Source organism: Meleagris gallopavo, chromosome 20 (genome assembly GCF_905368555.1).
Source record: "Meleagris gallopavo chromosome 20, MGAL_WU_HG_1.1, whole genome shotgun sequence".
Lineage (NCBI taxonomy): Eukaryota > Metazoa > Chordata > Aves > Galliformes > Phasianidae > Meleagris > Meleagris gallopavo.
Window position 1 is genome coordinate 9,960,001 of NC_139423.1, and position 27,517 is coordinate 9,987,517.

The following is a 27,517-nucleotide window of genomic DNA, read 5'->3' on the forward strand; positions in this document are numbered from 1 at the left end:
GAATAAGCACATACAATTAGCTTGCTGTTGGTACTCTGCATACATTATTTTAGCTGTGATCTACTGTGCATAATCACACATTGACTTTGCTTCCTGATTCAACACATGCACATTTTCCTATTTGTTTGTGTGGGAAACTGTAATATTCTGTAAGAATTCCTACCAAGACACTGCAGATAGTTTTACTGCCCAGAGAATTAAAAGCCAGCCTGTTAAACATGATATCCTCTCTTACTGACGGTCTGGGTGCTTTGACGTTACTTATTGAGCTTTAATGACTAACAGGAAGACAAGCACCAAATCAATGATTTTTACACAAGTTCATGAATCCAGATTGCAGGAGATAAGCCAAGTAGAATTGGCCTGCTGGCACATTCCAGCATTGACCCTTCATGTAATGAAGGTATTCAAACAACTTCCCTCCCCCCCCAACTATTTATTCCACCTATGCTGAGATTAGTTTACATAAATAGCAGCTGTGTTAATGCTCAACTGGTGGTTATGGTTGGCAGCTGCTTCTCCTTTAGCAGATGTTTCCCTGTTCCTGAAACAGGAGTTTGAAATAACGTGCCTCAGATTTCATACACTTCCTCACATAACCATGAAGGTCACTGTATGCCACAGCACTTTAGCCAAGAAAAAGCTGGGACTTGTGAGTTTTCAAAGCATAGTTGTGATTTAATGTGTGACAATAGGCAAGCCTTGGGTCCGTGCCTTGTCTTTTTTTCCTGCTAGATTCATGTTCAAAAAGCAGTTTGAGATTTCAAGATGAAAGGCACTCCATGTGTTACAGTCAGGCCTTTGCTGCTTGCTTGTATAAATTTGAGATTAACAGCGTACATGAAGACAATTCCATTCTGAAGCCAGTATTCCAACAGAGCAGTGAGTTAAGGCTACCAGAGTGAGTAGGCATCCTCACACTGCAGATACATGAACATCCAGAGCAAACTGCTGAATTAACTGCCTACAGTTAACAGCAGCATGAGAATGTAAGTGTCAACAGCATCACTGCATAATTCAACATTTGGTTCTTAAACACCAACTGTCCTCCCAGTTGTTTTTTTTTCAGATTCGTCTGGAGAGAAGAGCACAAACCTCTGCAGCATTACAGTCCTTCTCAAAGGCCTACTCGTATTTCTATACATGTTACCATCAGCAAAACAAAGTGTAACTGATTTTCCCATCAGTGGGAAGTGGTAGTGGTATCACAGCTCTTTTCTAGAGGAAAAAAGTAGCAAGCAGCAAACAGAATGGACAGCAAGGAAATCAGTCACTTTTTTCCAATTTAAACTGGAAATCCTAATATGCTGAAAAAAGTTTACTAGCCTCTCTACTTATGAAAAGATGCCAGGAAAGAACTGAAAAGCCATAAGCCCTATGAAACAGAGCAAATTTAAATAAGATGAGCTATTTATATGCACAGGCAGACACAGAGCATCGAAGAGCACAATCTATTCATGAAGTAGGCAAAAAAGGCACAGTATCCGGTAGGAAGAAAGTAAGGAATGGATAGATACAAACTATCACACTGGGTTTGAACTTGAACACCAGACATGGGCTTCTCTGCCAACAAGCAGGCAGCAAAACAAAACAAAACCCATCACCAATAAAGGGCACAGCAAAATGAGAAAAGAATCAATGCTAAGAATGTACTGTGGTATGAACCAGAAAAAACAAAACGGTCTGAGAAAAATCAGGCAATGGAAAGGCGTGAAGCATCACCTACTCTACAAGAACTGGCCCTGGACCACGTAACCATGGGGAAGGTTACAGCAAACAGGCCCAGGTAACATGCATGCAGCACCTTTGATCACAGAGAGCCTCATCAGGAGTACCTTAGAAACACAACAGGAGTGTTACATCCACTGCTGTCACTTAGCTCTAACGATTAAGTGAGGTGACTGCTTTGGACTGGACTTGAGTTAATACCCCAACAGAGCCCATCATTTAAGCCAGAAATTAGTACTAAATTTGAGATTTCTGGAGGAATGTAAAGTGGGAATTCAGCAATGACAGCAAATTAATGTCTGTTCACAGAATGTGAATCTGTCATGTGTTTCTTCTATAGCTCTTTTCTGACCTCTTCTGAAACTTCAGTCTCTGGTGAGCAGCAGCAAGCTGCCACCGTGCTGTATGGGGTGCTGTGATGTGTTCTGAGGACTGCATGGCATTCCTTTGAGACTCACCTGAATATCGACCAAGCGAATCTCACTTCATTTAGACATTAAAAAAAACAGGGGGGAAGGAGCATGGAGAGGAGGAAAGCAGCAAGAGGGGGGGAGAGACAGCATGGGACTGTCATTTAGAGCAGAGGAACTCTGCAAGATTTATCTTCAACTGCATTCATAGATTAACAGTGCTTTTAGTTGTCTTCTGAAGAAAAATAAAGGAAATGACAACGTAGACAATAGATGCTACAAGTGGAAACAACTACTGATCTGTCACAAAACACATAAAAGCAAAGGGTAATTCAGTATTTGTCAACAGTAAGAACAGAAGAATACTCATTCAAAAAAAACCTCATCACAGTGCAAATGTTTTTCTAAAGGTAAACAGGCCACAAGTTTTAAAACACATCTAAACTCTGGCACATTTAATTTGCAGACAAAGTAGTAAGCTCTTAATTACTAGTGTAACAGACGAGAGGTGGATGCGGGGGTGTATGTATGCACGCATATGCATGAACAATGACTAGGGAGAAGACAATGCTCCAAATCAGTTACAACAACACTTTCAGCTCATCAAACCAGCTCTGATTTGTTGCTAAAAAGAAGTCTCAGTCCCTGACTGGAAAACTACAAACTTTTCAGATGTCAGGAAAAGATACAGTTACAGAATTTGATACAAATTCAGCCTTCACACAAACGTACCTTTTTCTTTTGACTTCCTGTCTTGTTCTCTCTCTCTGCTTTTGCTTCTGTGCTTATAAGATTTCCGATCACGGCTTTTTGATCGCCTCCTGTCCCTGCTGCGAGACCTATGTTTTCTTTCTGATCTATCATGGCTTCTGCTTCTTCTCCGGTCGCGACTCCTGGACATTTACAGAAAATGTGAGAACTGTCAATGTCAGCCGGAACTCACAGAACAGAATCCACTTCCATATTCCAATACATTCACTGTTTACACCACAAAGATGCCATCTACTTCCAAAAATGCAGGGAAGGCAATAAATGTGCACCAAACCTTCTTATTCTTAGAAACAGTAAGCTGTGCTCTCAATGAGAGAGAGAACAACAGCAAAGCTAACAAATTATTGACGTGGCCCAGGCTGACAGATCAGGTCCACACAAGACTTCAATGTCCAGAAAAACCCGTATGAAAACACTCTGTTCCTGTACCTGCTTCGCCTTCTTTCTCTGCTTCTCGATCTCTTGTGGTCTCGTGAACGGCTGCACCTTCTGTCAGACGTTCTGCTCGAATGCCTGCTCCGGGAGCGACTCCTCTTACGCCTCTCTCTATCACGGGCCCTCTCTTTTTCTTTTTCTTCTTCCTCACGCCTTCTCTTCCTTTCCCGCTCTTCTCTCTCTCGCTCCCTCTCTTTCTCTCTCTCTTCTCGTTCTTGTTTCTCTTTCTTTAACCTGTCATCACGGTCAGGTTCTTCTGTCCTTTTTCGTAACTTTTCCTTCAAGATAAGTCCACAGGAAAAAATAAGAACTCTTAAGGAAAACCATTTAACGTAACTTACTTTATCCAATCCCGGGATGCAGCAGCTTAAACTTTCATTTTGACAAAGGGCAGCCTACATAGAAGCATTTTCTACAACCCCTGACACCGGCATCCTCTCTCACGGAGATTTTATCCTTGCAACTCCCACAAGAATGTAGGCCACACTACAGTACTTAACAACATCCACAAAATTCCTACCTGAATTTACTTCTTTACTTACATATAGAACAATCACATACCAGCAAGAACATCAGTGCACGCACAATGCCAAATGCCGAGAGCAGAATTCTATTTAATCTTTTGTATGCACCATTTCTGGAGTCTTTCAAACACTTGGGAAAGTCCACGGGTCAGCCCTCTGTTTACCATAGGAAGCCTCCAAGCAATTTTTACATTCAGTAACTAAAGACATGCTTACTTTTAAATCTTCTACAGTAGCTTTTATTTTGGCGTAACCCATGTGCTGCTTTCCCATCAAATGGTCGTCTACTCTGGACTGTGCATCTCCTACAATTAAGAAGGCTCCACAAACTTCACAAACTTCCATTTGCTTTTCCTGTGCTGCAAAGCTCTCAATCGTCTGCAAAAGAACATATTAGATGAAAGAAAAACAAATGTTAGACAGGTGACAGTGAAGACATTCAGAATTTTACCATTACTGTTGTTTCCACTGGCAAAAGCTCCAAGCCCTAACAGCACGGCCTGCATTTGAAGCACTGCACCCACCAGGATGAACATGGTAAGAATAAGCCATGTATTGCCACTCCCATCCTACTGGGAGAAAGAAAGCAGATGGCTGTATGGTGTACAGTTGCTTACCAGGTTAAAAAACAGGAAACCACACCACAAAATTTAACTAAGACCTGAACTAGCAAAATCTACATACACACACCTGTATGACTGCAGTGTAAATAATTTCCTCATTTGTAAGCACTAAACCCACACTCAAGACAGTACACTACAATCAGCACACAGTAACATGTGTACATGTCATTCTCCAGTTCTGCACACTTGTTTTACACCACCACTGACAAGGGTGTTGGGAATGTAATGTTACACCAAGTTTGGAATCCCACCTGACAGAACTAACAACGTGTTACTTACTGAAGTTGTAGACCTCAGCAACTCTCTCTCCTCTTTTAATTGTTCAACCAGTTTCATCATTCCTTGTGCCTCTTCCACCTTCCCTTCTGAGCCTAGTTCTTCAATCTGAAGGACAACAAAAAACAAGCTAAAACTTTTCAGCAAGTGACAAAATCAAGAGATCTGTTACAGAATGTAGAACTCACCTGTTGTAGTAATACATCAATTTTGTCAGTTAATACTTGAATCTTCTCTTCATTTTTACCAGTAGGTCCCGCTGCCTGCCAAGTGGTACAAAGGCATCACTTATTTAAGTAAAAACAACAGGAAATTCTGAAACACATCAACTATGTCTTATATTCCAGAGGCACCTTGGGAATGGTCTCATCCTACACCTCTATAGCCATGAGTAGACTGGTCTAACACGAAACACTCCTGGACACAGTGCCCTCCTTGCTGAGTGAAGCAAGTTCTATTCAATTCCCCTCAAAATCAACAAAGCATTTGAGGCCATGGCCCATAAAAACAGAAGTCTAAACTCAAATGCCCAACTGGGACAGAAGGTAAACTGAGGTTTAACAGGGTGAAGACAACACCTGACAGGATGAACGGTCCCAGAGAGGGGACTGTGTACTGATCTGAGAGAACAGCACTGGGGAAAGCAGAGAGGGATTCCTGCTGGCTGACTGCAGCCACTTGGCTTGTCCAGTGCCACCAGACAGGCTACCATGGGAACTGACTGATCTAGTGGGCATCTTTTGGGAAGCAATGCATTCCACCTGGGGAGACAAAGTAAACAGGTAACGTTTTCGTCTTCTCAAGGTAAATTTATTTGCCTCAATGATTCTTCCACTCACCCCGGAAGACTGCTGGTTCTGTGACAGTGCCAAACGAGCATGACCTCTTCTAATCCTGCGTTCTACTTCTGCCAGCAAGCTTTGTAAATAGCGCAAGAAGTCTCTTTCATAGCCCACTTTCATAAAGCGAGAGCTCTTCTCATACCTGTATGGTAAGACATTTTTTAAATCAAAGCTCACATCACTTCCTAATATACAAAAAACAATGATCTGCTGCCATATTTCAAACTTTTGCTGAAGGTAACAGAGTACTGTACAATTTATATGAACAAATGTTTATACAAATCGATAAGAAGTCAGTTTCTCATGGACAGCCTGCTTATAGGACAGCTCAAGCACACTGGAAGCACTGTGCATTAACACAGTGACAACATACTTACTGTTTACGTAGATTTTCATCATGAATTTTTTCACAGGGACCTAAAAAGAACCACATATAAATTTTAAGCTTGCATTCTTGAATGCTGTAATCACACTATCAGAATTTGTTTACACATCTATACAGAACACCTTCCTGCATCTTTTGCTTGGAGTTTGAAAGAAACATTTCAGGAAGAATGCCAATATGGCTCCGTGTCACAAAACCAAAGGAAATTCTGATTGATGCGTGAAGTTTTCACACAGAAGATAATTTCCAGGTTTTTCTACATCAGTAAAACTACACAAAATAATAAGTAGTGTAGCCTTTATAAGGTTTAAAAAAAAGGTACAATGACATATTAAATGTAATTAAAGCACTTTCTTAAACTTCGGGCGTTGTTCTTTAAAACAAAGACTAATTAAAATATTTATCATTAGGGTAGAATTTGAAGATCTGTGACCACAAAGCACAGACACAGGCAAATTCTCCCACCTTCCTCAGTGGGTCTTCTCTTAGGTTAAGTAAGCTTGAAAATGTGCAGCGACATTAAGTTCAAACACTGCCCAGACAGCTTAAATCGAAGTAGGAACAACTCCACATCCAATTATTAAATTCACACCATAAAATTAAAATTATTAAATTCCCCACTTAAAGTAGTATTTGGGATAAATATTGTTAATAAATGTGTCACTGACAATTCTAAGAATGGTCATTTCCAAAACATTTTGAAGGTAAAGCTATTTACAAACGCAGTTAGTCCAAGTGGCAACGACACGACACGGGTGCTTACCTAAATCAGAGCGGGTGTTTGTGAATAATTCAGCTGGGCAAAAGCCACAAAGGTAGTATTTACAAACCTGTCAGGTGAGAGAAAAACAAGCAGCATTTCTTTTTCCTCGCGAATTGATGACATTTGGTAACTATTTCTATTTTCTAAGTTAAAAAGTAAAAATCCCCTTTAGTACAGTCTGCAACGTTTCTCCAGGTTTTACCCACATCCAGCCCTACCCCTGCTTTACTTGGTGGCAGCAAACACTACAACCACAGCTTAATGACAAAACGCCCCCAAAATGCCTACTTTCCATTGGGCTGGTACCTCTTAATGCTGAATATTTAACATCATGGGAAGCCATCACTTATGTGGTACATTACAGTCTGATCTGGTACTCTCGCACACATGCTGGACCCAGAGCAGTGACACAGTATTCCTTAAAATATATTTGGAAGGATTTTAACAAATGGGGGTGAAGAGAGAGAGCACCAAAACCTGCCCCCAGCAGCCACCTCTCTGTACCGCCAGGACCAGCAGCTGTCCCCATCAGCTCAGTCCTGTCTCTTTTCCCACACTAACCATAGACTGCAAACCTGGCTGTGGAGTCAGAACTGCACTGTGCTGCACAGCCCGCAGCCCAGCCTCCCACAGCAACCAGCCCATGGCCACGAAAATACCCACTGTTACCCAATCTGAACACCTCTTCTGCCACCAGCTTAGGCCACTGGGGCACCAAATAAAGCAGTCAGTAAAAATGCCTATAACCAAAGCCCTACTTGAGCAATGGAAAAAAAGCAACAGTATTGCCTGAGCAAACAAATAACAAGTGACACTGCAGCCAACTTCCAAAACCAACAAACCAAAACAAAAACGAGCAAAAAAAAAAAAAAAAAGAGGAATGAGAGATTCTACTTCCATTTCTACCTCCATGCAAAACAACTTACATGTTCTGGCATTAAAAAAAATAAAAAAGCACGTAACAGACTGCAAACAGGTAGTAGGGTCAAACAGCATTTTAAATACATCATCTATTCCTTGAGATACTGCTCCTATCAGAGATAACTGCTCTCAGCCACCTCCCCCCACCTCCTGACACGCAGTGCTTCCTGCAGGACCCATCACAAGGCAGCACAGGAGATGCTTCACACCACCAGTGCTCCCACAGCACCAGACACATAAGAACACTTGAACTGAGGAAGTTTTTTAGCCGCTGTTCCAGGAGCAGACCTCACCTATGGGCACTGCGAAAAGCAGCAAGACAACAGCACGCAGTGCTGCTGAGCTCCTGCTGACACCAACCAGAGTACCGTTATGCCAGATGTAGAACTGATTACCCAAGGACATCCTGCACTCCTGAAACATACAGCTGCTGGAATTTCCATTTTTTAAGATTAAAGCTTTTTGCCACATCAAAGTTTTAAAGTAAGAACATAAGCTCTACAAAAGGTTTTGCGATGAGAAACACAATCTGTTAATACTGCAAATAAATGCTCAGGGGCTTCCACACAACCCATTCCTATCCTGTACTTCACTGCATCTTCCTCACATTTCTGTATCTGCTCAAACGATGAAGGATACAGAGATGAGCTCCTTCTGCTAACCTTCCCTAACTGGAAATGCGACACAAACTCTGAGTTTTGATATGAGAGCACAACACACTGACAGCACAGGTCACCTGTTGACAGCTGTGTAGTTCGACCAGGGAGGATCCTGACATGTACACAGAACAGCACTCAAGCAGATGAATGCATGCTGCTCTCTGCATCCCACCTGCACTTGCTGACTTTCAAAACATGCCAGCATTACAAGTCTAATCTCTCTGGGATGCAAGGAATTAAAGTGAAATTTATCTTTATATTTTAACACCAGCAAGTGTCTGCTACAAACCTGTCAACTGACTACAGAACCCACGAAAACACTGCTTCAGTGGTGGCCCTATGAATCTCATCAGTAAGGGCAGGAGTATGCAAACAAAGCAGCAGCTCCCATAGGGATGGAGGCTGCACCTCACAAGAGGGGACAGGGAACAGATCCCAAACCCCAGCTGTCCAAGCACTGAAGAAGGGATGCAGCCCTGTTTCTGGAGAGCGCATGCAAACAGCTGAATGGCATCTTAAAGAGGTTTCCACCATTACAGTCAACCTCTTCAGCCTAAAGTTGAAAAAGTACATTTCTCTTACAGACAAAGTCATCTTAATCTGACTAAAGAGAACACAAAGTGTTACTCACCTTCAGAAATGAACCAAAACCATCCCCTTCACTACTCTAGCTGGGCCCACGTGGCTCAGGCCATCTGCTCTGTATCTCCAGGGCTGAACATCCCCTTTTTATTTTGGGTCCAGAATCAAAAGAAAATACATAACTGAACCCTCAACTGAATAACGATGTTTGATTAAGAAGCGCAGAAGGACTTCAAGAACGTCGTGAATACTTCCTGAACTAACAGCTCCATTCCTGACACACACAACTTATCCATGCAGCAGAAATTAAAAACCAACAAGTTGCTGGGACCTGCCAGCCTAAGGCACACAGCGAAGGCCCTTATCTCACGGACTGGGAGGAACGCACACCCGCCATCCTTCAGCAACACACATCTGGGTGGAAACCAGCACATTCCAGCCTCTGCCACTCAGATACAGCTGAGGACAGCAGCGGAGCACTTCTTCTCCCAACTTAAATCTGTATGGAGAAAGCTCTGAGCTGAAAGGAGCCCCACAGAGCACAGCTGTTTGTCTTCTGCAGTTTGACCCAAGGGACACCAAACACATCTCAGGAATCACATCCTAACTGTGGCACTTCTTTTAAAGCACGCATCGTAGCTCAGAACTGTATTGTGAACTGCTGTATTTCGACAGTTCTCATCTCTGCCAGAGAAATGCCTACAGGAGCTCTGTCATCACTGCCGGGCTTCGGTTTTAGTTATTCTTTACGGAAATCACTCGGCAATACCACTAGGACGGACGGCAGTAAAAGCCACTTTCACCAACAATCGGTTCGACCGGGGAAAGCATTCCCCGGAGCGCGCGCTAAGCCTTATCGGCGTCGTTCACTGCAGGAAAGCCGAGGGACGGCCGCGCTCAGCCCGGAGCCCCGCGGTGCCAACAAAGGGAGCCCCGGTCCGCTCCGCACGCTGAGCGCCGCCCTGCCGGCCCGTGGCCGCGCCGCCGCCCCGCCGGGCCCAACGGCCGCCCCGCTTCCGCTTAACGGCGCCGCGCGCGGGACGCCCGCCCGAACCGCGGCCTCCCCGCCCCCCGCCCGGATCTCCGGCTCCGGTTCTCGGCCCCTCGGCGCGGGCCGCTCCCCCCGCACGGAGCGAGGACGCCCCGCCCGTCGCGCCGCTCCGACCGGGCCCGGCCCTGGGGGGAGGGGAAGGAGGAGGGCGGAGGCGGCCCCGCCGCACTCACGCTCTCGTGGTCCCACCGCACGTTGCTGCGCTTCTCGTCCGGCGCCAGGTTCCTGTCCCGGCCCATGAGCTCGTCGAGGAGCTGCGCGGCCGAAATCATCGCGTCCGGCACTTCGAGGCCCCGCGCCCCGACCGACCGCGCCGCGCCGAACTGACACAGACAAAATGGCGGCGGCGCTGCTCGCCCGGCCCACAATGCACCGCGCGGGGCGGGCGGGGCGGGCCGAGGCGGCGGGATGCTCGGCCTAACAGCGCCCGGCCGCGGCGCTCCTCCCGGCGGGGCGCGGGTTTTGTTTTGTGTTTTGACGTCTCTGCGGCTCCGCCCTCGGGCTGCTCCGCCCGGCCCCGCGGGGTCTCATCCCTGGCTGTGACTCCGAGCCGCGGCTCCTCCTTTTCACCGCTCTCGGCCGCCCCGCTCCGTTCCCGCCCCGTCGCTGCCTGGCGGTGCTCGGGGGATTTGCGCCCTTTTTTTCTCACCGCTCTTTTCTCTCCCAAATTCCGCTCGGACAAACCGAGCAGCGCAGGGAAGCGCCTTCGCAAAGCCAGCCGTGCCGATGGCGGCGGAGCGGCGCGGCGCTCAGCGCGGGGGGACGCGGGCGGCGGAGCGGGCAGCAGCCCCAACCCGAACCGCAGCCGGAGCCGGAGCCGGGCCGGCCGCACGCGGCGCTGCCGGTAGGAACCAAAGCTCCCGCTCGGCGTTGCCACACAGAATTGCTTCCCCCGTCGCGGCCCGGCGGCGCTCCCGGCCCGGCCGCGGGGATGGAGGCGAAGGAGCTGCAGGAGCGGCTGCGGGAGGCGGCGGCGCTGGGGGACGCCGAGGAGGTGCGGCGGCTGCTGGCGCTCGGCGTCAGCCCCAACGCGCAGAACGAAGTCAACGGGTGGTGAGAGCCGCGGGGCGGGGCGCCGGGAGCCGCGGAGCGGCGTTGTGCGGGCGGCGGCACCGAGCGGCCCGGAGCTCGGCACGGCTGTGCGCGGCCCGGCGGGGGAAGGGCGTGGGAAGAGATCCGACCCCGCGCTCCTTCTTGCCGGGAGCTTCCCCGGTAGGGACGAGCGGAACGGCGGAGCGCGCAGCGATGCGCCGGGCGGCCCCGTCGGAACCGCCGTTCCGAAGCGGCCCTTGCGGGGACGTTCTGGGGGCGAGCGGCCGCACGAAGCGGGAGAAACGGGGGAGCGGTGGCCGTGCGCTCCGCTGGGTGCGTGCTGAGCGCTGTGCCCCCAGCACGGGGCGGTGTGTACGGATGTGCTTCTGGAAGAGCTCCAATCGGTGAACTGATTGGATTAATCAAAGACCCAAAAAGCGTTAATTAAAGACTAAAAATAGCGTCCTCGGGGAGCACGTCCTTAGCTCACACACACTAGTATGCAACTTGCTCGCTTAAAGATTAAAAAACATAAGTCATCTTATCTGTTTTCCCCAAAAATATCCTAATAAATGAGCATCTGAAACCAACCCTACCGATGCTGCTGTGGTACCTTGCCTTAAGATCGCAAGGGAGTGGAAAACAGCATCAGCAGGTGTCACTGCAGGCTCCAGAAGCAGCACACATCTGCAGGGGCATTGCTGCTGAAAACTTCTTCTATGTTAGACGTACATAAGGTCTTGTTCTTATATTCAGTGAGAACGAGCGGGGGTTTGCAGTAATTGAGTCCCATGTTCGGTGTGCAGGACGTGCCTGCACTGGGCCTGCAAGCGGAACCACGCGGCTGTGGTGGCCCAGCTGCTGCTCTGCGGAGCAGATAAGGAGATCCTCAGCAGGAAGGGGGAGCGGCCGGCCCAGCTGACGTCCCACAAGGAGATCCGCAGGATGCTGGGAGGTACCTGAGCTGCTGTGTGCGGGGAGGCGGGTGGAGGCACTTGTTTCCAGCCTTCTGTGTGTGCTGTGATGCGGCGTTACGCGCTTGCAGTACGGGACTTGGCATCTGTGCTGCTTGCTTGGTGAGAAATCAAAGTCTGTGCTGTCTGCTTAGTGAGAAATTAGAGTTCAGAAGAGATTACCGACAATTTCCACACCCAGCTCACCAAGTTGTTGGGTTTTTCCTCAAAAACTGGAAAAGCTGTGTGTTGAAAAATGCCGTGATTCAACCAGTCACACACACAGACACAGATCCCGACTTTCCAAAGGTGAACAGGGGAAGATATCTCCAAATCATATGAAACGTTATGTGCATGAACAACAACTAATTTTCCTGCTGTTCTCTGAAGTTCAGACACTGTCTTGAATAATTTTCAAATCAGCACCCAGAGAAGTAGCTCATTAAGCGCATTGCTGGCACGTTTCTGTTGTGTTTCATAATGGCTGGAGTGGGGCAGGCCTTGCTGCAACAGGTGATGAAGTAATTTGAACTGTGGTTGATTAATAGCCCCTCTCCTTCCCTTTGTATTTCTTTTTGTTTTCACAATTGTCTCCTAGCTGCTGAGCTGGTCATGTTTCAGTTCAGCACTGTGTGTGCTTTTCCCTTTAACACCTGCCTCAACATCAAGCACCCTTTTTGTTTGATTGCCTTTTGCATTATGAAGATGATGGCATTGTGCCGCCAGAGACCATGCCACGATGTGCCAATTACAGATTAGAAAAGGAATATAAAAATCAAGTGAAAAAGAAAGAAGGATGGCAGTATTCAGAAGGGAACGGTGCTCCCAGCACTGTTTGGATCAGATTCTGCTTTTGCATTCACTGTATTTCAACACCTAACAACAATTCCTTTACTGTAGAGAGGCGGTGCAGAGCTCCTTAATTCATCTCCCGTCCCCTGGTGCTTTTACCCCTCCCTTTCCCCCCACAAGCACCACGCACACAAAAAATGCACATCAAATCCCACAGTGCAATAGTGGCACTTCTGCTTTTTTCCGACCAGCCTCGGATAACGTTCTGTTGTTTGTTTTACAGTGGAAGAAGACGAACTCCCAGACGTAACAACCGATTCGGAGCTGCCCATCATCCCTAACTACCTGGCTAACCCACCTTTCCCGTACGTTTATAACTCCATGAGCGGCAGCCTCCCGGAGCCCCCTGTCAACGGCAGCACGTCCCACGGGGAACGGCAGAGCTCTGCCTCCTCCCTGCCGCCCGCTGCACAGCTGTGTGTGCGGCCGTCGGCGCGCTGTGAGGACGCGGCTCCCGCCGTGTGCGCCGGGTTGCGGTGCTCCGGGGCCGCCGCTCAGAGCGCGCTGCTCCAGGCGCCGTGGGGCACAGCTCCTCCTTCCCCCGCCGGACCGCAGCAGCCCGGAGCTCCGCTGGGCAGCGGCTCCTGCGCGGGACCCGTGCCGACCTTCCAGCCCGTGTTCTTCACAGGAGCTTTTCCACTTAATATGCAAGGTAACGGCAAAAGCGTTTCTCCTCGCCTCTCCTTGGGTTTTGTCACCTTGGACGGTGCAAGTGGAGGAGTTTGTTTTACCTTTATTCAGTGCTCCTGGAGATGTCCGGGTTCTTGCGCGTCAGGCATCGGGGAATTGTTTGGAGGCAATAAAAAAGGCAGTGCTGTTCTTGCCAGAACCGCTATTAAAATATCGATGCAAACATTCGCAGTTTGTCTCAAGTGCTATAAAAGCACAGAGAAAGCCGGGTAACTCTGTTTTCTAAGCGGCATCTCCTTCAAGTAAAGAGCCCAAGAGAGAAGCTCGGCTGGCTCGGTCTGCAGGAGCAGCTGGGAGCTGAGGTGGGCGGCCCTTCTGTGGGCAAATACTGCCCGCCTGACCAGGGCACGGCCAGCTGCCCAGCTGCTGGTGTGGGGGGATTTTCGTGTTGTTACAGGTGATAAGACTGGCTGATAGAACGTAGAAATACTTAGTATGGTGTTTTCTAATTGTTTTACACATCTATCTGTGAATATACCCTTTTATTTTGAATAGAACTGGTGCTTAAAGTTAGAATACAAAACCCTAGTCTTAAAGAAAATGACTTCATTGAAATTGAGCTGGACAGACAAGAGCTGACCTATAAGGAACTGCTCCGAGTGAGTTGCCGTGAGCTGGGTGTTAACCCTGAACACGTACAGAAGATCAGAAAATTACCAAACACAATGCTAAGAAAGGTAAGAACTCTTCATTCTGAATACAGTAGCATATATTTAAAAAAAACTGTTTAGGTTACCATTAAAAAGTACTCATTCATTTACCACCTGCACTGCGTCTGTGTCCCAGAAAGATGACAGTGCTTGCTTTGGGCAACGCCTGCTGTCATAGAGGGAAAGGCGAGGAGGATGAGCTCCGCCTTTGGTTGCTTGGTTGCTTGCTTGGCACTGGGATGCTGGGCTGTCCCTGAGCCGTGCCCTCATCCAGCACCGTGGTGGTGTTGTGGTGTTGCAGGTTCTGCCAGACTTGTGATGTTCTGACCGCAGTCCCACAGTGTCACTGCGGTGCTTGCAGAAGGCACTGAGCGGGGGCTGATTCTGATTCTTACTGCTGCTGTTGATCGCTCAGCTCTTGTTGTGCCAGCAGTGCCCCGCAGCACTGTGCTGGGTTGGTGCAGTTCTGCAAGGACGTGCGGTGTTGAGAGAGAATCTGAGTGTGGCCCTGGGCACAGGGCTGTCTTTTAGCTTTGGTGACACAGGCCGTGCAGAGGGGACCCACTGCAGAGCTCTGCGGAGAACTGTTGGCCTCTTTGGCTCTCGTGCTGGTAGAGCGCTGTGGGCATCAGCGCTGGGGCACTGATGGGCACTGCACTGCAGAGGTCAGCATGCTGCATCTTCTCTGAGTATGAAGTGATTTACTCCTTGTTAGTCAAAAAAAAAAAAAAAAAAGACAAAAGCAGTTCTGCCACTTGCTGACTTAGGGTGCTGCTGAAGGGAGTCTGTCTGGTCCGTACTTCAGACCGCCCTGGTGGGACCGTGGGACGCTGCCTGGACTGGCAGCTGCCTGGAATCTGCTGCTGGAGCAGCACTGTGCAGCCTGAGCTGTGGGACTGCCATCCCTCAGCCCCACACAGCCCCAGCCAGCTCCTGAGCACAGCCCTGAGCGCAGCCCCCAACCTGCTCCCAACCTGCTCCCAGCAGTGCAGCGATTTACGAAGAATGACCAAAAGGGGGAAGTGGGGTGCAGCTCAGAACAGCGTACTAAAGGAAGAAAGCACACAGCAGACGTGTACAGGTGCAATTCCATTCATCACTTGTGCTCAGTGCCACCATTGCATTCCTTCTCAAAAGTAGCTGCGTAAGATGCCAGGACAAAGCTAAGATGCAGCAGGAGCTCTGCTTTCCAGTTTAAAGAACTGTCACGTATATGGATAAATACATGCTTTGTTGTACTATAAGCCTATTATTTTAGTGTACCACTGCAAAATGGAACATGTGGGTCATCAGCTAACAAAACTTACTGTATTTATTCAAAGGACAAAGATGTGGCAAGGCTACAGGATTTCCAAGAACTGGAACTTGTTCTGACAGTAAGCGACAAAAGCTTCCCTTTCAGAGCCCCAGCACTTTCCGAACAGAGCGGGTATAACAAGAAGGCATCAGAACTGACCTATTAATCATTTAAAGAATAAAACAAACTATTTCTATCTCTCATTTTAAAACTACTTTTGAAATACGGTATCTATAAGGGCTAATGATGTGAAGAAAAAAAAATCTATTTTGTTAACTTTGAAATAAACTGAAGCTGTTCTGCACTACAGATGGTAGCCTGTAGTTAATGTGAAAGAACTCAGTCTGATGTGAGGGCAGCTCGTGCACGGGAAGTATTGCTAAGAAGTCCCCATCAGTGCTGCTTTCAGACCATCATCCTGCAGTGGGGCAGCTCTCAGGGAAGGGCTTCCCTTAACCTGCGCTGCCAGTCGGCGTGCTGGCACACAGCAGAGGTTCTTGTGTTAAAAGATCTTCTACAAAACCCGTTTACTGTCTGTACTGAGTCTGTTACCGTTGCTGCTCACTTTCCAGAGCATTTGTCTGTAGTCAGCTCAAACCAGAAGGGTTCTAAATCCATGCAAGAAGCACAAAAATGTCTTGTTTCAATACTGTTAAGTAATGTACTGCCTGTGATTTCTTAATACCTCTTCACACCTTTCCCTATTTCTCAGGTCAAAAACACACTGATAGTAATCATCCAAATCATAAATGCACTCTTCTCCAAAACCATAGACCCACTTTCTCATTGTCTTGTCAGGGGATGGCATTGACATGTGCAATTCAAAATACTGTTTTTGTTATGTATTGGAAGCACACTTGTCCAATGCTGCTTTACTTTCCCCTTTAAAAGCACAATAATTGTAATTTTATTGTCCTTTTTTCCCTCATTCCTGAGAATGGCCTCATCTGGAAACTTTAAGCTTGCCCATGTCAGAAGAGATCAGTGAAAGGCCCAGCACGTGCTGTGCTCACACTGAGATCATGATGTTCCTATGCAATGCGGCTTTCTTCCCCAGCGAATTGTTCTTGCCTTCGTTGCTTACTGGAAAAAAAAAACAAAACCAAAAAACCACTTTCCTGTTCCATAAAGTTCAGAATCAGACTGCTTTGATATGATGTTCTGGGACAAATAAAATGAGAAGTATTTAAGACAACAGCAAGCTGGATTTTATCTCTTTTTCGGATGTTAATATTACTTGGTTATCTGCCTCTGGTGGAGTTCTATTCTGGTAGCATCGCTGTAAAACGACGTACTGTGAATTGGATGAAAGAAGTGAAGCGGCAATGTAGCAGGCAAACGACGTGCCCAGCCGGACCGCGCTTCCCACTTTGTTCCCTGTCCCCATTTTCTCTGGGAACTGCAGCCCCCACAGGCCCTCATCTTCCTGCATCCGGAGATGGCAGCCCGCGTTTGCTGTGACTGCACGCAGCCCCGCGGTGTGGGGCTGACAGCAGTGGGATCAAACCAAACCAGCGGGAGGAGCCGAGGTGCAAAGTGCATCCCGAACTGCCTCACCACCCTTCCCACCTGAGGTGCTTCCTCTGGCTGCAGTCTGTTGTCCGCCGCCGCCTCCCTCTGCGAGGTGGGGACAGGAGGAGGCCGAGCTCCCGGCCCTGCAGAGATGTGCTTTGGGTACGGGCTCTCGGTGTGACGGCTCAGCACATGGAGGTACAGAGCTGCGCAGGCGAGCAGTCGGAGCTGCAGGGCTGGAGCTGCAGGGCTGGTGACGTGTGGGTGCACGGAGATAACTATGCATTCAGAGAATATTTTTATACACTATGCAGTTTATACATAGAAGATTTTATTAACACTCTTGACTTAATGTGACCAGTGTACAGCCGTGACATGTGTGTGTGATAGATAAGCTGTTACTCTCTGCATTGCTGTGTGAAATGTTAATTTCAAATGAATGCTTGGCTGCAGATTCTTGTTTCGATTTCAGAAGCATATTTGTAACAATTAATAAACAGTTATTTTTGTCTTCTCAAAGTTCCTCAGAACTTCTTTTACAGAGAAACACTGGACCCTTTTCTCACAAGGCATTTTGCCATAGCATAGAGGCCATGCTGTGAGATCCCAGCAGCAAATGCTGCTTAAACTTTGTAACCCCGAAGTTTCCCTATGCAGGGGACACCAACTCATCCTGGGGAAATACTGCCAGGTACGCATCTGACCACTCTGAAACTCAGCATTCTATCACCACGTTTCCAAGCTGAGCTGCTGCCTAAGCAGGCCCTTCCTTACACCTCAAAACCAATGGGTCTCTATCCAGAAGACACCAAACAGCTGTATTTTGTACCATGAATATAATTTACTAATCATAAACGAAGTGCAGTACATGTTGCCTTGTGACACATACATTTTCTTGGCATTCTTTGGAGAAAAAAAAACGTATAACAAAATACTTTATAGAAAATATTTTAAAAATATAAAATTCACTTTCTGGTCCTTACCACTGTAAAATGCTCAGTTCATTTATCACAAGTTTAATCAACTACAAGAAATGATGTAAATTACAGTACATTCAGAAGTCACTTTTGTGGCAAGTCAGTAACATAAAAACAACAACAAACCAAAACCAAAGCACCCTCAGGACAGGGTCTTCTTCTCACGCCAGCCCAGCATCTTTCGCCATGCCATAGAAAATCCCCTTTGATGCAATAAGGTTTGTAGGTGTATCAAATTCTGCGATGGTTCCGTTGTCCAGCACAAGAATCCTGTGCAGAACAAAAGGGGCGGAAGATAGATCAGAGAAATTCCTCTCTGAAAATTTAATATCCATAATGCTCCGCTCTTTGCCTGGACTTTGTTGTGCCCAGTGATGTTCCCACACGAAGCACAATAGATGCTGACGTTCTCCCCGAACTCTTGTTTGATTTAAAAAGGTACACAGAAAAAAACAGTGACATTGGTAGCTTTGTAATTGGGAACGTTGTACCACAAAGCCAAGGAGGGAAAAGCTCATGAATTACAGTAATAGCTTTAGAACTAATTAATTCAACCTGTTATTAGTGAAATGGTTACAGCAGCTGCTGGTTAAAAACAGATCATAAGCTTGCTGACAGCGCCATTAGTACAAGTGGGCAGTACCTCTTGCATAGCTCTGGTCAATGAATATGGAACTTGTTTCAGAAGCAGAAGCAAAATCAGGGCTGGATATCCCAGGGCTATAGGACTTAGACATCACTGCTCGTGAACTACTAAACAGAGCATCACTGTGACTCTCTGGAGGCAAATCAGGCCCTCCAAGTGCTGCTTCCCATACCCAGCACGCAGGCTGCACCACCACCAGTCCTACCTCGTGTAATCCATGATGGTGTTCAGCCTGTGTGCTATTGTCAGCACCGTGCAGTCTTCAAACTGAGTCCTAATTGTCATCTGGATCAGATCGTCCGTCTCCAGGTCGATAGCTGCTGTTGCTTCATCCAGGATTAAGATTCTCGTCTTGCGGAGCAGAGCCCTTGCCAGACAGACGAGCTGCCTCTGGCCAACACTGCAGGCAGAGACAAGGCTTTCTCAGAGGCCTGCAGCTCCCATGGCTCAGAATCATTTGTTCTCAATGGATAAAATTACCCAACCAAAAAAAAAAAGAAAGGTATTTAGCAAGCAGCGTGTCAGCCCCGGAGCAAAGAAATGCCCATTGCAGCACTACTCAGCAACTTGCAGTGTGCCTTCACCTACTGCCTGGGCAGAGCCACCAAACGTCCCCTTCCTGCCATACGTCAAAAACCAATAATCACAGTGCTTCTGCCCGAGGAGCACACACAGCTGGAACAACACTGAGCATACGCAGACTTTCAAAAATAAAATAAAAAAGTTCTGAGGCTGCACATCCTTTCTACCACCAAATAAAATAAGTGGGTGGCCCACGCTGCCCCAAACGCTGCCTTTGGGTGTCTCTGTGGGACAAGAAGATGAACATCATCAAACAATCATCTGCTTACACTGTGGTCTCAGAAGCCAATAGAGCCTATCAAAGCATGATGCTTTTCCATCTCTTTCACGTCCTTCTTCGTAGCTCTTCCTAGCTAATAACAACAAGCAACCATTGCTGACATCACTTCAGGCAGAGGATTCTCACTCAGCACAAGAGTTACGCATCACCACAGCATTTCCCTTCCTATCAAACCCACCAAATGTTTAAGGGGCTGCCTGTTCCTGACACTGTCATCCCAAACCTTCTTCCTATACCGATAAGACAGGAGTTTGGTTTGGCAGAAATTCTTCCCAGCAGCAAAAGAGAACCGGATCCTTCCAGAAGTGGCAGAACAGCAACTCAATGTTTGAGCCTTGCTTACATCAGAAGCAGGGGGCTACATACCACTGGACACAACAAACTACAGTGTTAAGCTGTTACTGCTGTTAGGGCTGAATGAAAACTCACAGCACATTTCTAATGCAAACTCTTCTCACCTAAGATTTTCTCCACCTTCTGAGCACTCAAATTCCAACATGGATGGCTGACTGCTGACAAACCTCTTCAGGTGAGACAGTTCAAGAGCTTTCCAGACTTCTTCATCTGAATACTTATTAAATGGATCCAGGTTCATCCTCAGTGTTCCAGAAAAGAGAACAGGATCCTGGACAGACAACCACCTTTCATTAGACAAGTCCATTAGCTGTTTCAAGTACAGACATTAGTATATAAGACTGTTTTCAAACATCCATTGCACTGAAGCTAAGCCACCTCTCCATCCCATCCACCTTGAAAATACATTGCATTACACACAGTGAAACATCCAGTTTGGACTCTAAAGATACTTTATCTCAAACTCTGTTTTATCACCCACCATCAGTTTGTGAGGTGGCAGGACCGGACCAATCTGAACTATTCTCTGCGGTTTGCTAAACCATGATACATAGAAACAGTACCTGAGGAATAATTGTCAGCCTCGATCGAAGGTCATGGAGACCGATCTCTGAAATCCTCACACCATCAATTATAATTTCCCCTTTTACAGCTTCCAGGATCCTAAAGAGACAGAGGGTCATGGAAGACTTCCCTGCTCCAGTTCGGCCAACAATCCCAATCTACAACAAATTGGAGGATTAGCAACAAAGCATATGGTTAAAAACAAAAATCACTGCTAACAAAAGCAATCAAAATGTCAGGATTTCTCTGAATACAAAAAAGAATGCAACCAGAAATCAAACGTTACGAAGTGTGCATCACCACTGCCCATGATTGGAATGGTGTTACACATAGCTCTGTACAACGTCTTAGTGCCACGTAAACTGGGGGGTTAGCTGAAATCCATGTTAGGAAGTACCCTTGTCAGAGTTACCACCCAAGGACAAGAAATTAGACTCTCCAGAGGGCAATTAAGAGCTTACGATAAGCACACATCTGACTTCCAGAAGGCAACTGTCATAGTGTCTGCCCAGGATAACAATACAGTAATAAAAGGTGCCTGTTAGAGCAAGGGGTTGGACCAGAGGTCATCCAGTGTTTGTCCAAGCTCAACCATTCTGGGATTCTTCTAATAACAGCATGTTAGCTACAGGACTTTCTCACACTAATTCTTCTGTCAATAGCACCCACAGTCCTCTACTTTCAATTAAAGCATGAAGAAGAGAATCTCCCAGAACAATTTTCCAATTAAGAAAGCAAAGAATATTATTTTCTTCCACACTAAAAATTTCAACAGGCAAAGCCCGTGGAAAAAGTTGGAATTCCTTCTGTCACTTGCAATCTCTGGTGCCTCCCACACAGCAGTTTGATGCCAGCCTAACTTGGAAAGTGCAGAAATCCCCATGCAGATGGTTCTATGTCTTCCTGCCTGGAGGATGCTGCCGTGGTTGTTAATGCTGGCCAGCTCGTGCCGTCTCCACCACTGGGTAACTGTGCGTGCAGCCCGTGCTGCACCCTGTGGCTGTCACTGGAGGCCCAAAGCCACAGCAGAGCCCCAGGGCTGGGTACCCACCTTCTCTCCACCGTGCACTCGGAGGTTCAGATCCTTGAGCACCAGATCGAGGCCCTTCCTGTAGCGCACCGAATAATTGATGAACTCCAGCTCCCCCCTGGACGGCCAGTCTGCTGGGGGTCTCTTATTCTCGATTATCCAGGGAGCCTGAGGGAAACAGAAATGCCTCACAGGTTTAAAAAAGAGTAATTCAAACTCTAATGCAAATATCGACATTGGCGGGTTACCAAAAAATACCTGGTAAGTCAGGTTTCCATTAACAAAATCATAGCAATAGAGGAAAAACACAGGTTCCTATGCTGTTTGGTCATGGTTGGGAAGTTTGTAGGAAAAAAAACCTCAGCATATCGAGGCAAATCCTCAACTGATATAAATTAATACTTTTTCCATTAACTTCAGTAGGTCACTGCATGTCTCGTGCCAACTCGAGCTCCAGCTTACACATACTGTGAATCTTGTCTTAGCTTCTTTTCTAATTCAAGATCAAATACTTTATCTCCAGAAATGCACACTGCAGCTTTCCTCAATCCTCCATTTCCCAACTCTTAGTCTCCCACATGCACAGGGCCACCAAAACCCAGCAGGTCCACGGAGCAGCAGATTTGTCAGCACAGCTCCATCTGCCACCTTCAGGAGTATTTGGCAACAAAGGAAAGCGGTTGGATGATTTTTCTGGTTTCAGCAATGCAGCGTTACTGGAGATGATGTTGTCTCGTGGGAGAGGAGGTCTGATTAAGCCAGTTAAACATAAATACTATAGAAAATGTATGCATAGCCCGAAAACTGCAGTGCAGCTGTGCTCAGCAGCAGGATGACAGCATCCATGCAGGTAGGACACAGCATCGAACATTTCAGACCCAGTGGGAGCAATACTCTGATGGTGAATTCATCTCTGTTGTGCTATAACCACTCACACTAGCAGAAAATGAGATGCTAAGCACAGAGTGCATAACAGCAGTACCGATTTGGAGCTGTGGTAACATTACAGTTCAGAGTGTGACATTTGTTCAGGTTAAATGGTAACACTCTCAGGGCAGGAACTGTCTCTCAGGACTCTAAAGAAAGACCAGGTCAATATGCAGGCTAAAATTCCACCACACAGGTTAGTGAACACGCTTGACTTCCAGTAGCTGACCTCCGTTTCAGTTTCCGAATACTCTTTTATTCTTTCAACAGCCACAATGTTAGTTTCAAGATCAGAAGTTGTTCGGACCATCCAGTTCAGAGCCAAGGTCACCTGGAGAAAACAAGGAACAAAATATCACCCACAGAGGAACAAGAGATTAATGACAACAGCAGATACTGCTGCTAAGACGTGGATTCACACGGATATGACACAGTGAGCAATTACCTCTGTGTTTACATGAACACAGATACTGGGACAAGAAGCCTACAGATAACGAGGTGCTCACGTGAAGTCCTGCCTTTCTCACAGTGTTAGAACCACCAGCCTTTGGTTTCAAGTTGTTCCCCAGAGTCCTGTGTCTCACTGGAGAAATACGGATGGCATTCCCACGCACTCCTGCCACCTAAAAGCCTTCTGGCAATAATGAGAGCTTTACATCAACTGTCCTCAGCTTAAGCAAGCACAGTTTGCCTTGCTCTTTATGAATCCTACTGCTTTCCCAGTGGTTACCTGGGCAGAAGAGCATCGTGTGGGACACTGAGCCCACGCTGCTCAAAGGAGCTCCCGAACTGCTGCCTGTCTGATGGCCTGTCTGCATTCTGTGGAAATCTCTACTGCTTAGAGGTGTCCCACAACTCATTTTCATTATCTTATTAATTCAGACTTTGGCAAGCGCTTAATTACTGTTAACATATCAACAAAGAACCAGAACACGTACCTGTAACGCATAGGATACTGAAAGTCCTACCAAGCCAGCATTCAGGCTGCTTTTCCCAATCACAGCAAAGAGAGCAGCAAAAAGGACAATGCAGTTCCCCACAAACTCCACCCGGATGCCCAGCCACCTGGAAAGGGCAGACATGGGAAGAGTGGTAAGGGGCTGCTCAGAGCTGCTATGCAAACACAAGAAAAGAAGCGGAAAGCAGCAGCTGTACTCCTTTCTACCTGTTTGACATGATGCTAGGGTAGTAACTTTTCTGATTTTCATCCACCTTCAGATCGCTGATGTCTATGAAGGACTTCTCTCTCCGATAGGCTCTGATGACGCTGGTCCCCGATATCGTTTCTGAGAAGTGTGAGTAGATGGGAGATCTGCTCACGGATTCCAGGCGCTTCAGCTGCCGGGACGTGGCCACGTAGAATCGCTGCCATTGTGGGGGAGAAAATTGAAGGGCACATGAAATACTCTCTCTTTTAATTAACAGTGAGATAATTACCAGGTTATGGATATAAAGGAGATTCTTAATGATGCACTTCAAGCCTTCAACGTATTTATTCCCTGTAATTAGGAAGTATTTCTAGAAGCAAAGATATCCTTGTTTCATTCCAAAACAGAATTTTGGGTAACTGCAATTTCTCTATTTTTGAAGTTGAGATTATCTATGTCACTTCTAATGCAGTTAGCACAGTGCAGCACAATGAACGCATTTGTAGGAGTGCCATTTTCTGAGAAAAAGAACACGAATTTGAAATTCCATTGTCTCTATTTACATACCATAAAATAAACATCATTTTTTTTTTTGCTCAGAAGTCAATAAAATTGATGCTATTTTCAATGTTTTAACTTCTTAAAAGCACTGCAGCTCTATTCTAGCAGCAGGCCTGTTATCACTGAAAAGCAGAACAGATGATGCCAACTTATTTCATGACCACATCTCACACGGTGCTGCCTCTTGTGGGAGAATACTTTAAGTACACAGAAGAAAGAAAGTTACTTCAGATAACTCATTTCTTCCCCAAATCGTTGTTTTTCTTAGAAGGAAGCACAAGCAATGGAATAACAGTCACTACAGCAGTAGTCAGAGATTGTTCCAGTTACCTGAACAAAGTAGTACAGAACTGCAAGTGGAATTATGACCACAGTGAAGAGCGGGGTGCTTGCGATAATGACAATCATTGTTGATAAGGAGTTGAAGAACGTTCCCAGGAACATCAGGATGGTGGGGGGGATGACTTCGTCGATCACAAAGATGTCCTTGGAAAAGCGGTTGATGACCCTCCCGGTTGGAGTGGTGTCATAGAAGGACTGCGGCGTGTGGAATTTGTTCTCCAGCAGAGCCATGTGAAGCTTCCGTGCTGCATTAATGCCTCCCATTGCCAGGGTGAAAGAGGAGACGAACACAATGAAGCCTTCCAAGCGAAGAGGAGACGCGTTAACCAGCGAGCGTGCTGCTCCCCATTTGCCTTCTGTGTCGCTGTTCTCCTGTCCACCCCTCCCATGGCGCTGTGCTCACTGCTGCCTAACGCCCAGCACCGTGTCCTGTGGGATCTCACCAAGCTCCCCTCACAACACAGATGTGCAGCCATCTTCTTTCTGCAGCCTCCACAAAGCACCAGCCCTACAACTTCCCCCAACCTTTCTATCTCTTCTGCTCCTAACTTTTCATATTCTCACACAAGATTTAACTCTCCCAGGTTTACACGCCGCCCACTCAAACCCTTCTCAAGGCTTCACAACACAAAAGTGGGTGCTGAGCTCAGACTTCTGGCTCTAAGTTACATTACTTTCTTTGCTTTTGCTGGCAATTTTGGGCCACCAGCAATGAGCACCATGGCTTTCCCACATAAATCCTCTTTGCTAAATACGAAGACATCACGATTTATATCTGGTCTCACCTTGCAAGAGGCCCAAGGCAGCATAGACTCCGATTCGCATGGATGTGTTGTGCTGAGTCCCATTTATCACTGGCTCGTTTGTCCAGTCACTGAGCCACACATTGGCTCCAATAGCAGCAGCATTTTGACAACAATATAGGAAACATATAATTAAAGAGATGACAGGGCTGACGGCCTTCATGTATTGCCAGAACACTGTTAGCTTTACCTGCAAAATCACACACCAAAGCTGGTTGGTACAGCTCACAGCATCAGGAGTTCAGACAGAAGAAAAATAAAAATCTTCAGCAGAAGGACTGAAAAAGTTCAAAACTGCCCAAAATCTAACACAGCACAGAAAACAGCTCATCTGTCTGAGCCCCATGTCAGGGCAACGACTTTGTAAACAAGTCAGAAACGTCTCTGCAATAATCCTTTCCTCCATTCTGATGAGTTGTAATGTATTGGTTTTGTGGGCTTTTAGTTTTGAAGACTGTGCTGGGGCAGGGGGAAGAGGCAGATTAATCAGCCACAAAGGATGGATAACAAGAACGGGAGCCAAAGCTCCCAGGCAACTGCAGCAACTTGGCAGGTATATGCAGTTCCAGACTACTTTAAAGAGCCCAAACAGGCCCTTTACATTCTGAATATGCCTTCATTTAGGTGTCTTCACAGCAACTTAAATGAGGTAACAAACGCTAATTCACCCCAGTAGGAGCATAAACAGACGATGCCTGCGTCAAAAAGAAAAGCTGTTCTCTCTAAGGTAGTGCAAAAAAGCAGAAAGGCAGACAGAGGCTCAGGGCTCAACTCAGGCTCTCAGGGAGAACACGGCCCCTTTTGCACCATGAGCATAAAACACTGCTCATGGCGTGACAGGAGTGGCTCAGACGGAGCAGGCTGCTGGCACACAGCGCACAGCTGGCCCACAGAAAGCTGCTGAGGCCCGAAGCACGCCGTGCTGCAGCTGGACTCACAGCCCAGCCAAACAGCTGAAGACCAACAGGGCTGGAAGCTCTGCAAGGCAATGCGGGGCTGACAGAGCTGCTTGGGCTATCAGGTGACTGAGGCAGGAGCTGGGAGGCATTTTTTTCCTTTCCTAATTGCACAGCCCTTGCCAGGTGTGTAAATCTCTGCCAAGAGCTCAATTTGAAGGATCAGTGATCACTAGATTAATGTCTAAAAGCTGCTATCGCAATTTACACACCGCATTTAACAAAAACACATCAGATGTAAAAAAAAAAAAAAAAAAAAAGATTTTTTTTTTTTCCAAAAAGAGAAAGAAAGAAGAAAAAGGAAGGGGGAAATCACACGGTACCGTTCCCACTTCTGTGGTTTCTGCCTGGATAAGTTTCTCATTAGGATTCCTTTTTGGCAGAGGTGGCTCAGCTGGCTTCTTTTCAGCGACTCTTCGTTTCGTTGACATTTTGTTGGGACATTCTCCTCCCTCAGAAGATATTACACTAAGTTGCCTAATCAAAACAACGGAGCCATTAGGAGAAAAAGGGCACATTGTGGTCATGTGGGGCAAGAACAGGAGGCAGCAGCTCAGACTCACGCCCAGCTCTTCTGCTCAGTTCCCGCTCACAGATACGGGTGGTGCCTGTATGACCCCCATGGATGTACAGTGATGTCCATAATGGCAGAAACACCACTGCTACCAAAGGCCACGGCAGGCTCTGGACACGCTGATACGGTCACTGCAGCCCTCAGCACAAGCCAGGCTTTTCAAAGCTAACCCCAGAGCTTCTCTGCTGCCAGATCTATAGCAGCTGGATGGTGTCCCAGGGAATCGTTATGAAAAAGTTGCCTGAAGAATTTGGTTCAATTTGGATTAAGAAGAAGATTGCTGGAGCAGATATTTGATCTTCTTCGCGTGTTCTTTCACATTTACTCTCAAAAACTTATTTTTAAGAGGAAACTAAATCCCCAATTGTGAGACAGCGTTTGACTAACATCTTTCAGATGTGTTTTGCTGTAGAAGCAGATTTAAACTCAAGAAGTGCTGATGTTTACCTAAGAAATTGTTTGCGGACCTCATTTGTCACAGGTTCATTATCTGCCAGATCGGTGTGGATGCTGAGGGTGTCTTCAGCAAGCAGGACCTCCTCCTCTTCAATCACTGCAAAACAAGATTACAAGATTACACCTCACATTTTCTGCTGGGCAAAGCTGAAAGCACAGAAACAGAAGTCCAGACAAAACAAGAGTAATGAAAACCAATACCTCCACAGGAAAATCACGGTATGTAACCCCAGCATCACCCCCATTGGCTTTGGCTCTCTGCATCGCTTTTGTTACTTAAACTAGGTAGCTTGTGAAACAGATTGGCAACCAAATGCATTTACAGCTCATTGCCTGAGTGCATCAGAAACACTACATGATA

General features: G+C 46.8%; 3 protein-coding genes across 18 annotated transcripts in view; 1 reads left to right on the forward strand and 2 right to left on the reverse strand.

Annotated features, from left to right (window-relative positions):
* Window positions 1–10,349, reverse strand: part of LUC7L3 (LUC7 like 3 pre-mRNA splicing factor) — a 14,288-nt gene extending 3,939 nt beyond the window's left edge. For 5 of the 12 annotated variants that reach the window (XM_085240316.1, XM_085240315.1, XM_085240314.1 and 2 more), the window contains exons 1-9: window positions 10,144–10,347; window positions 6,758–6,824; window positions 5,987–6,026; window positions 5,607–5,751; window positions 4,956–5,030; window positions 4,769–4,875; window positions 4,085–4,256; window positions 3,339–3,622; window positions 2,871–3,031 (exon numbers count right to left, since the gene is read on the reverse strand). In XM_085240316.1, the coding sequence (XP_085096442.1) occupies window positions 2,871–3,031; window positions 3,339–3,622; window positions 4,085–4,256; window positions 4,769–4,875; window positions 4,956–5,030; window positions 5,607–5,751; window positions 5,987–6,026; window positions 6,758–6,824; window positions 10,144–10,242 (1,150 nt within the window). In that variant the 5' untranslated portion in view covers window positions 10,243–10,347. Of the gene's footprint in view, window positions 1–2,870; window positions 3,032–3,338; window positions 3,623–4,084; window positions 4,257–4,768; window positions 4,876–4,955; window positions 5,031–5,606; window positions 5,752–5,986; window positions 6,027–6,757; window positions 6,825–10,143 lie in introns of all 12 variants that reach the window. The other 7 variants (XR_014887474.1, XM_085240313.1, XM_085240311.1 and 4 more) reach the window with 4 other exon arrangements.
* Window positions 10,350–10,468: 119 nt separating this feature from the next.
* Window positions 10,469–17,475, forward strand: ANKRD40 (ankyrin repeat domain 40). 3 transcript variants are annotated; one of them, XM_085240326.1, is made up of 5 exons: window positions 10,469–11,023; window positions 11,809–11,957; window positions 13,031–13,459; window positions 13,993–14,174; window positions 15,470–17,475. In XM_085240326.1, exons 1-5 carry the CDS (start codon window positions 10,902–10,904, stop codon window positions 15,608–15,610), a joined length of 1,023 nt encoding a protein of 340 aa, XP_085096452.1. In that variant the 5' UTR covers window positions 10,469–10,901; the 3' UTR covers window positions 15,611–17,475. The 3 variants fall into 3 exon arrangements, 2 of the variants coding, with proteins under 2 accessions (XP_085096452.1, XP_085096451.1); XM_085240325.1 differs by lacking the exon at window positions 15,470–17,475 and adding an exon at window positions 14,915–15,463 and having other exon boundaries at window positions 10,761–11,023; XR_014887475.1 differs by lacking the exon at window positions 15,470–17,475 and having other exon boundaries at window positions 10,761–11,023; window positions 13,031–13,799; window positions 13,993–14,129.
* Window positions 17,476–17,777: 302 nt separating this feature from the next.
* The window catches only part of ABCC3 (ATP binding cassette subfamily C member 3), a 43,377-nt gene continuing 33,637 nt past the window's right edge, over window positions 17,778–27,517 (reverse strand). For 2 of the 3 annotated variants that reach the window (XM_085240309.1, XM_085240310.1), the window contains 12 exons: window positions 27,148–27,253; window positions 26,450–26,603; window positions 25,153–25,360; window positions 24,356–24,666; window positions 23,482–23,681; window positions 23,255–23,381; window positions 22,546–22,647; window positions 21,411–21,557; window positions 20,359–20,517; window positions 19,900–20,066; window positions 18,785–18,979; window positions 17,778–18,203 (listed from right to left, as the gene is read on the reverse strand). In XM_085240309.1, the coding sequence (XP_085096435.1) occupies window positions 18,095–18,203; window positions 18,785–18,979; window positions 19,900–20,066; window positions 20,359–20,517; window positions 21,411–21,557; window positions 22,546–22,647; window positions 23,255–23,381; window positions 23,482–23,681; window positions 24,356–24,666; window positions 25,153–25,360; window positions 26,450–26,603; window positions 27,148–27,253 (1,985 nt within the window). In that variant the 3' untranslated portion in view covers window positions 17,778–18,094. Of the gene's footprint in view, window positions 18,204–18,784; window positions 18,980–19,899; window positions 20,067–20,358; window positions 20,518–21,410; window positions 21,558–22,545; window positions 22,648–23,254; window positions 23,382–23,481; window positions 23,682–24,355; window positions 24,667–25,152; window positions 25,361–26,449; window positions 26,604–27,147; window positions 27,254–27,517 lie in introns of those variants that run through there. The other variant, XR_014887473.1, reaches the window with a different exon arrangement.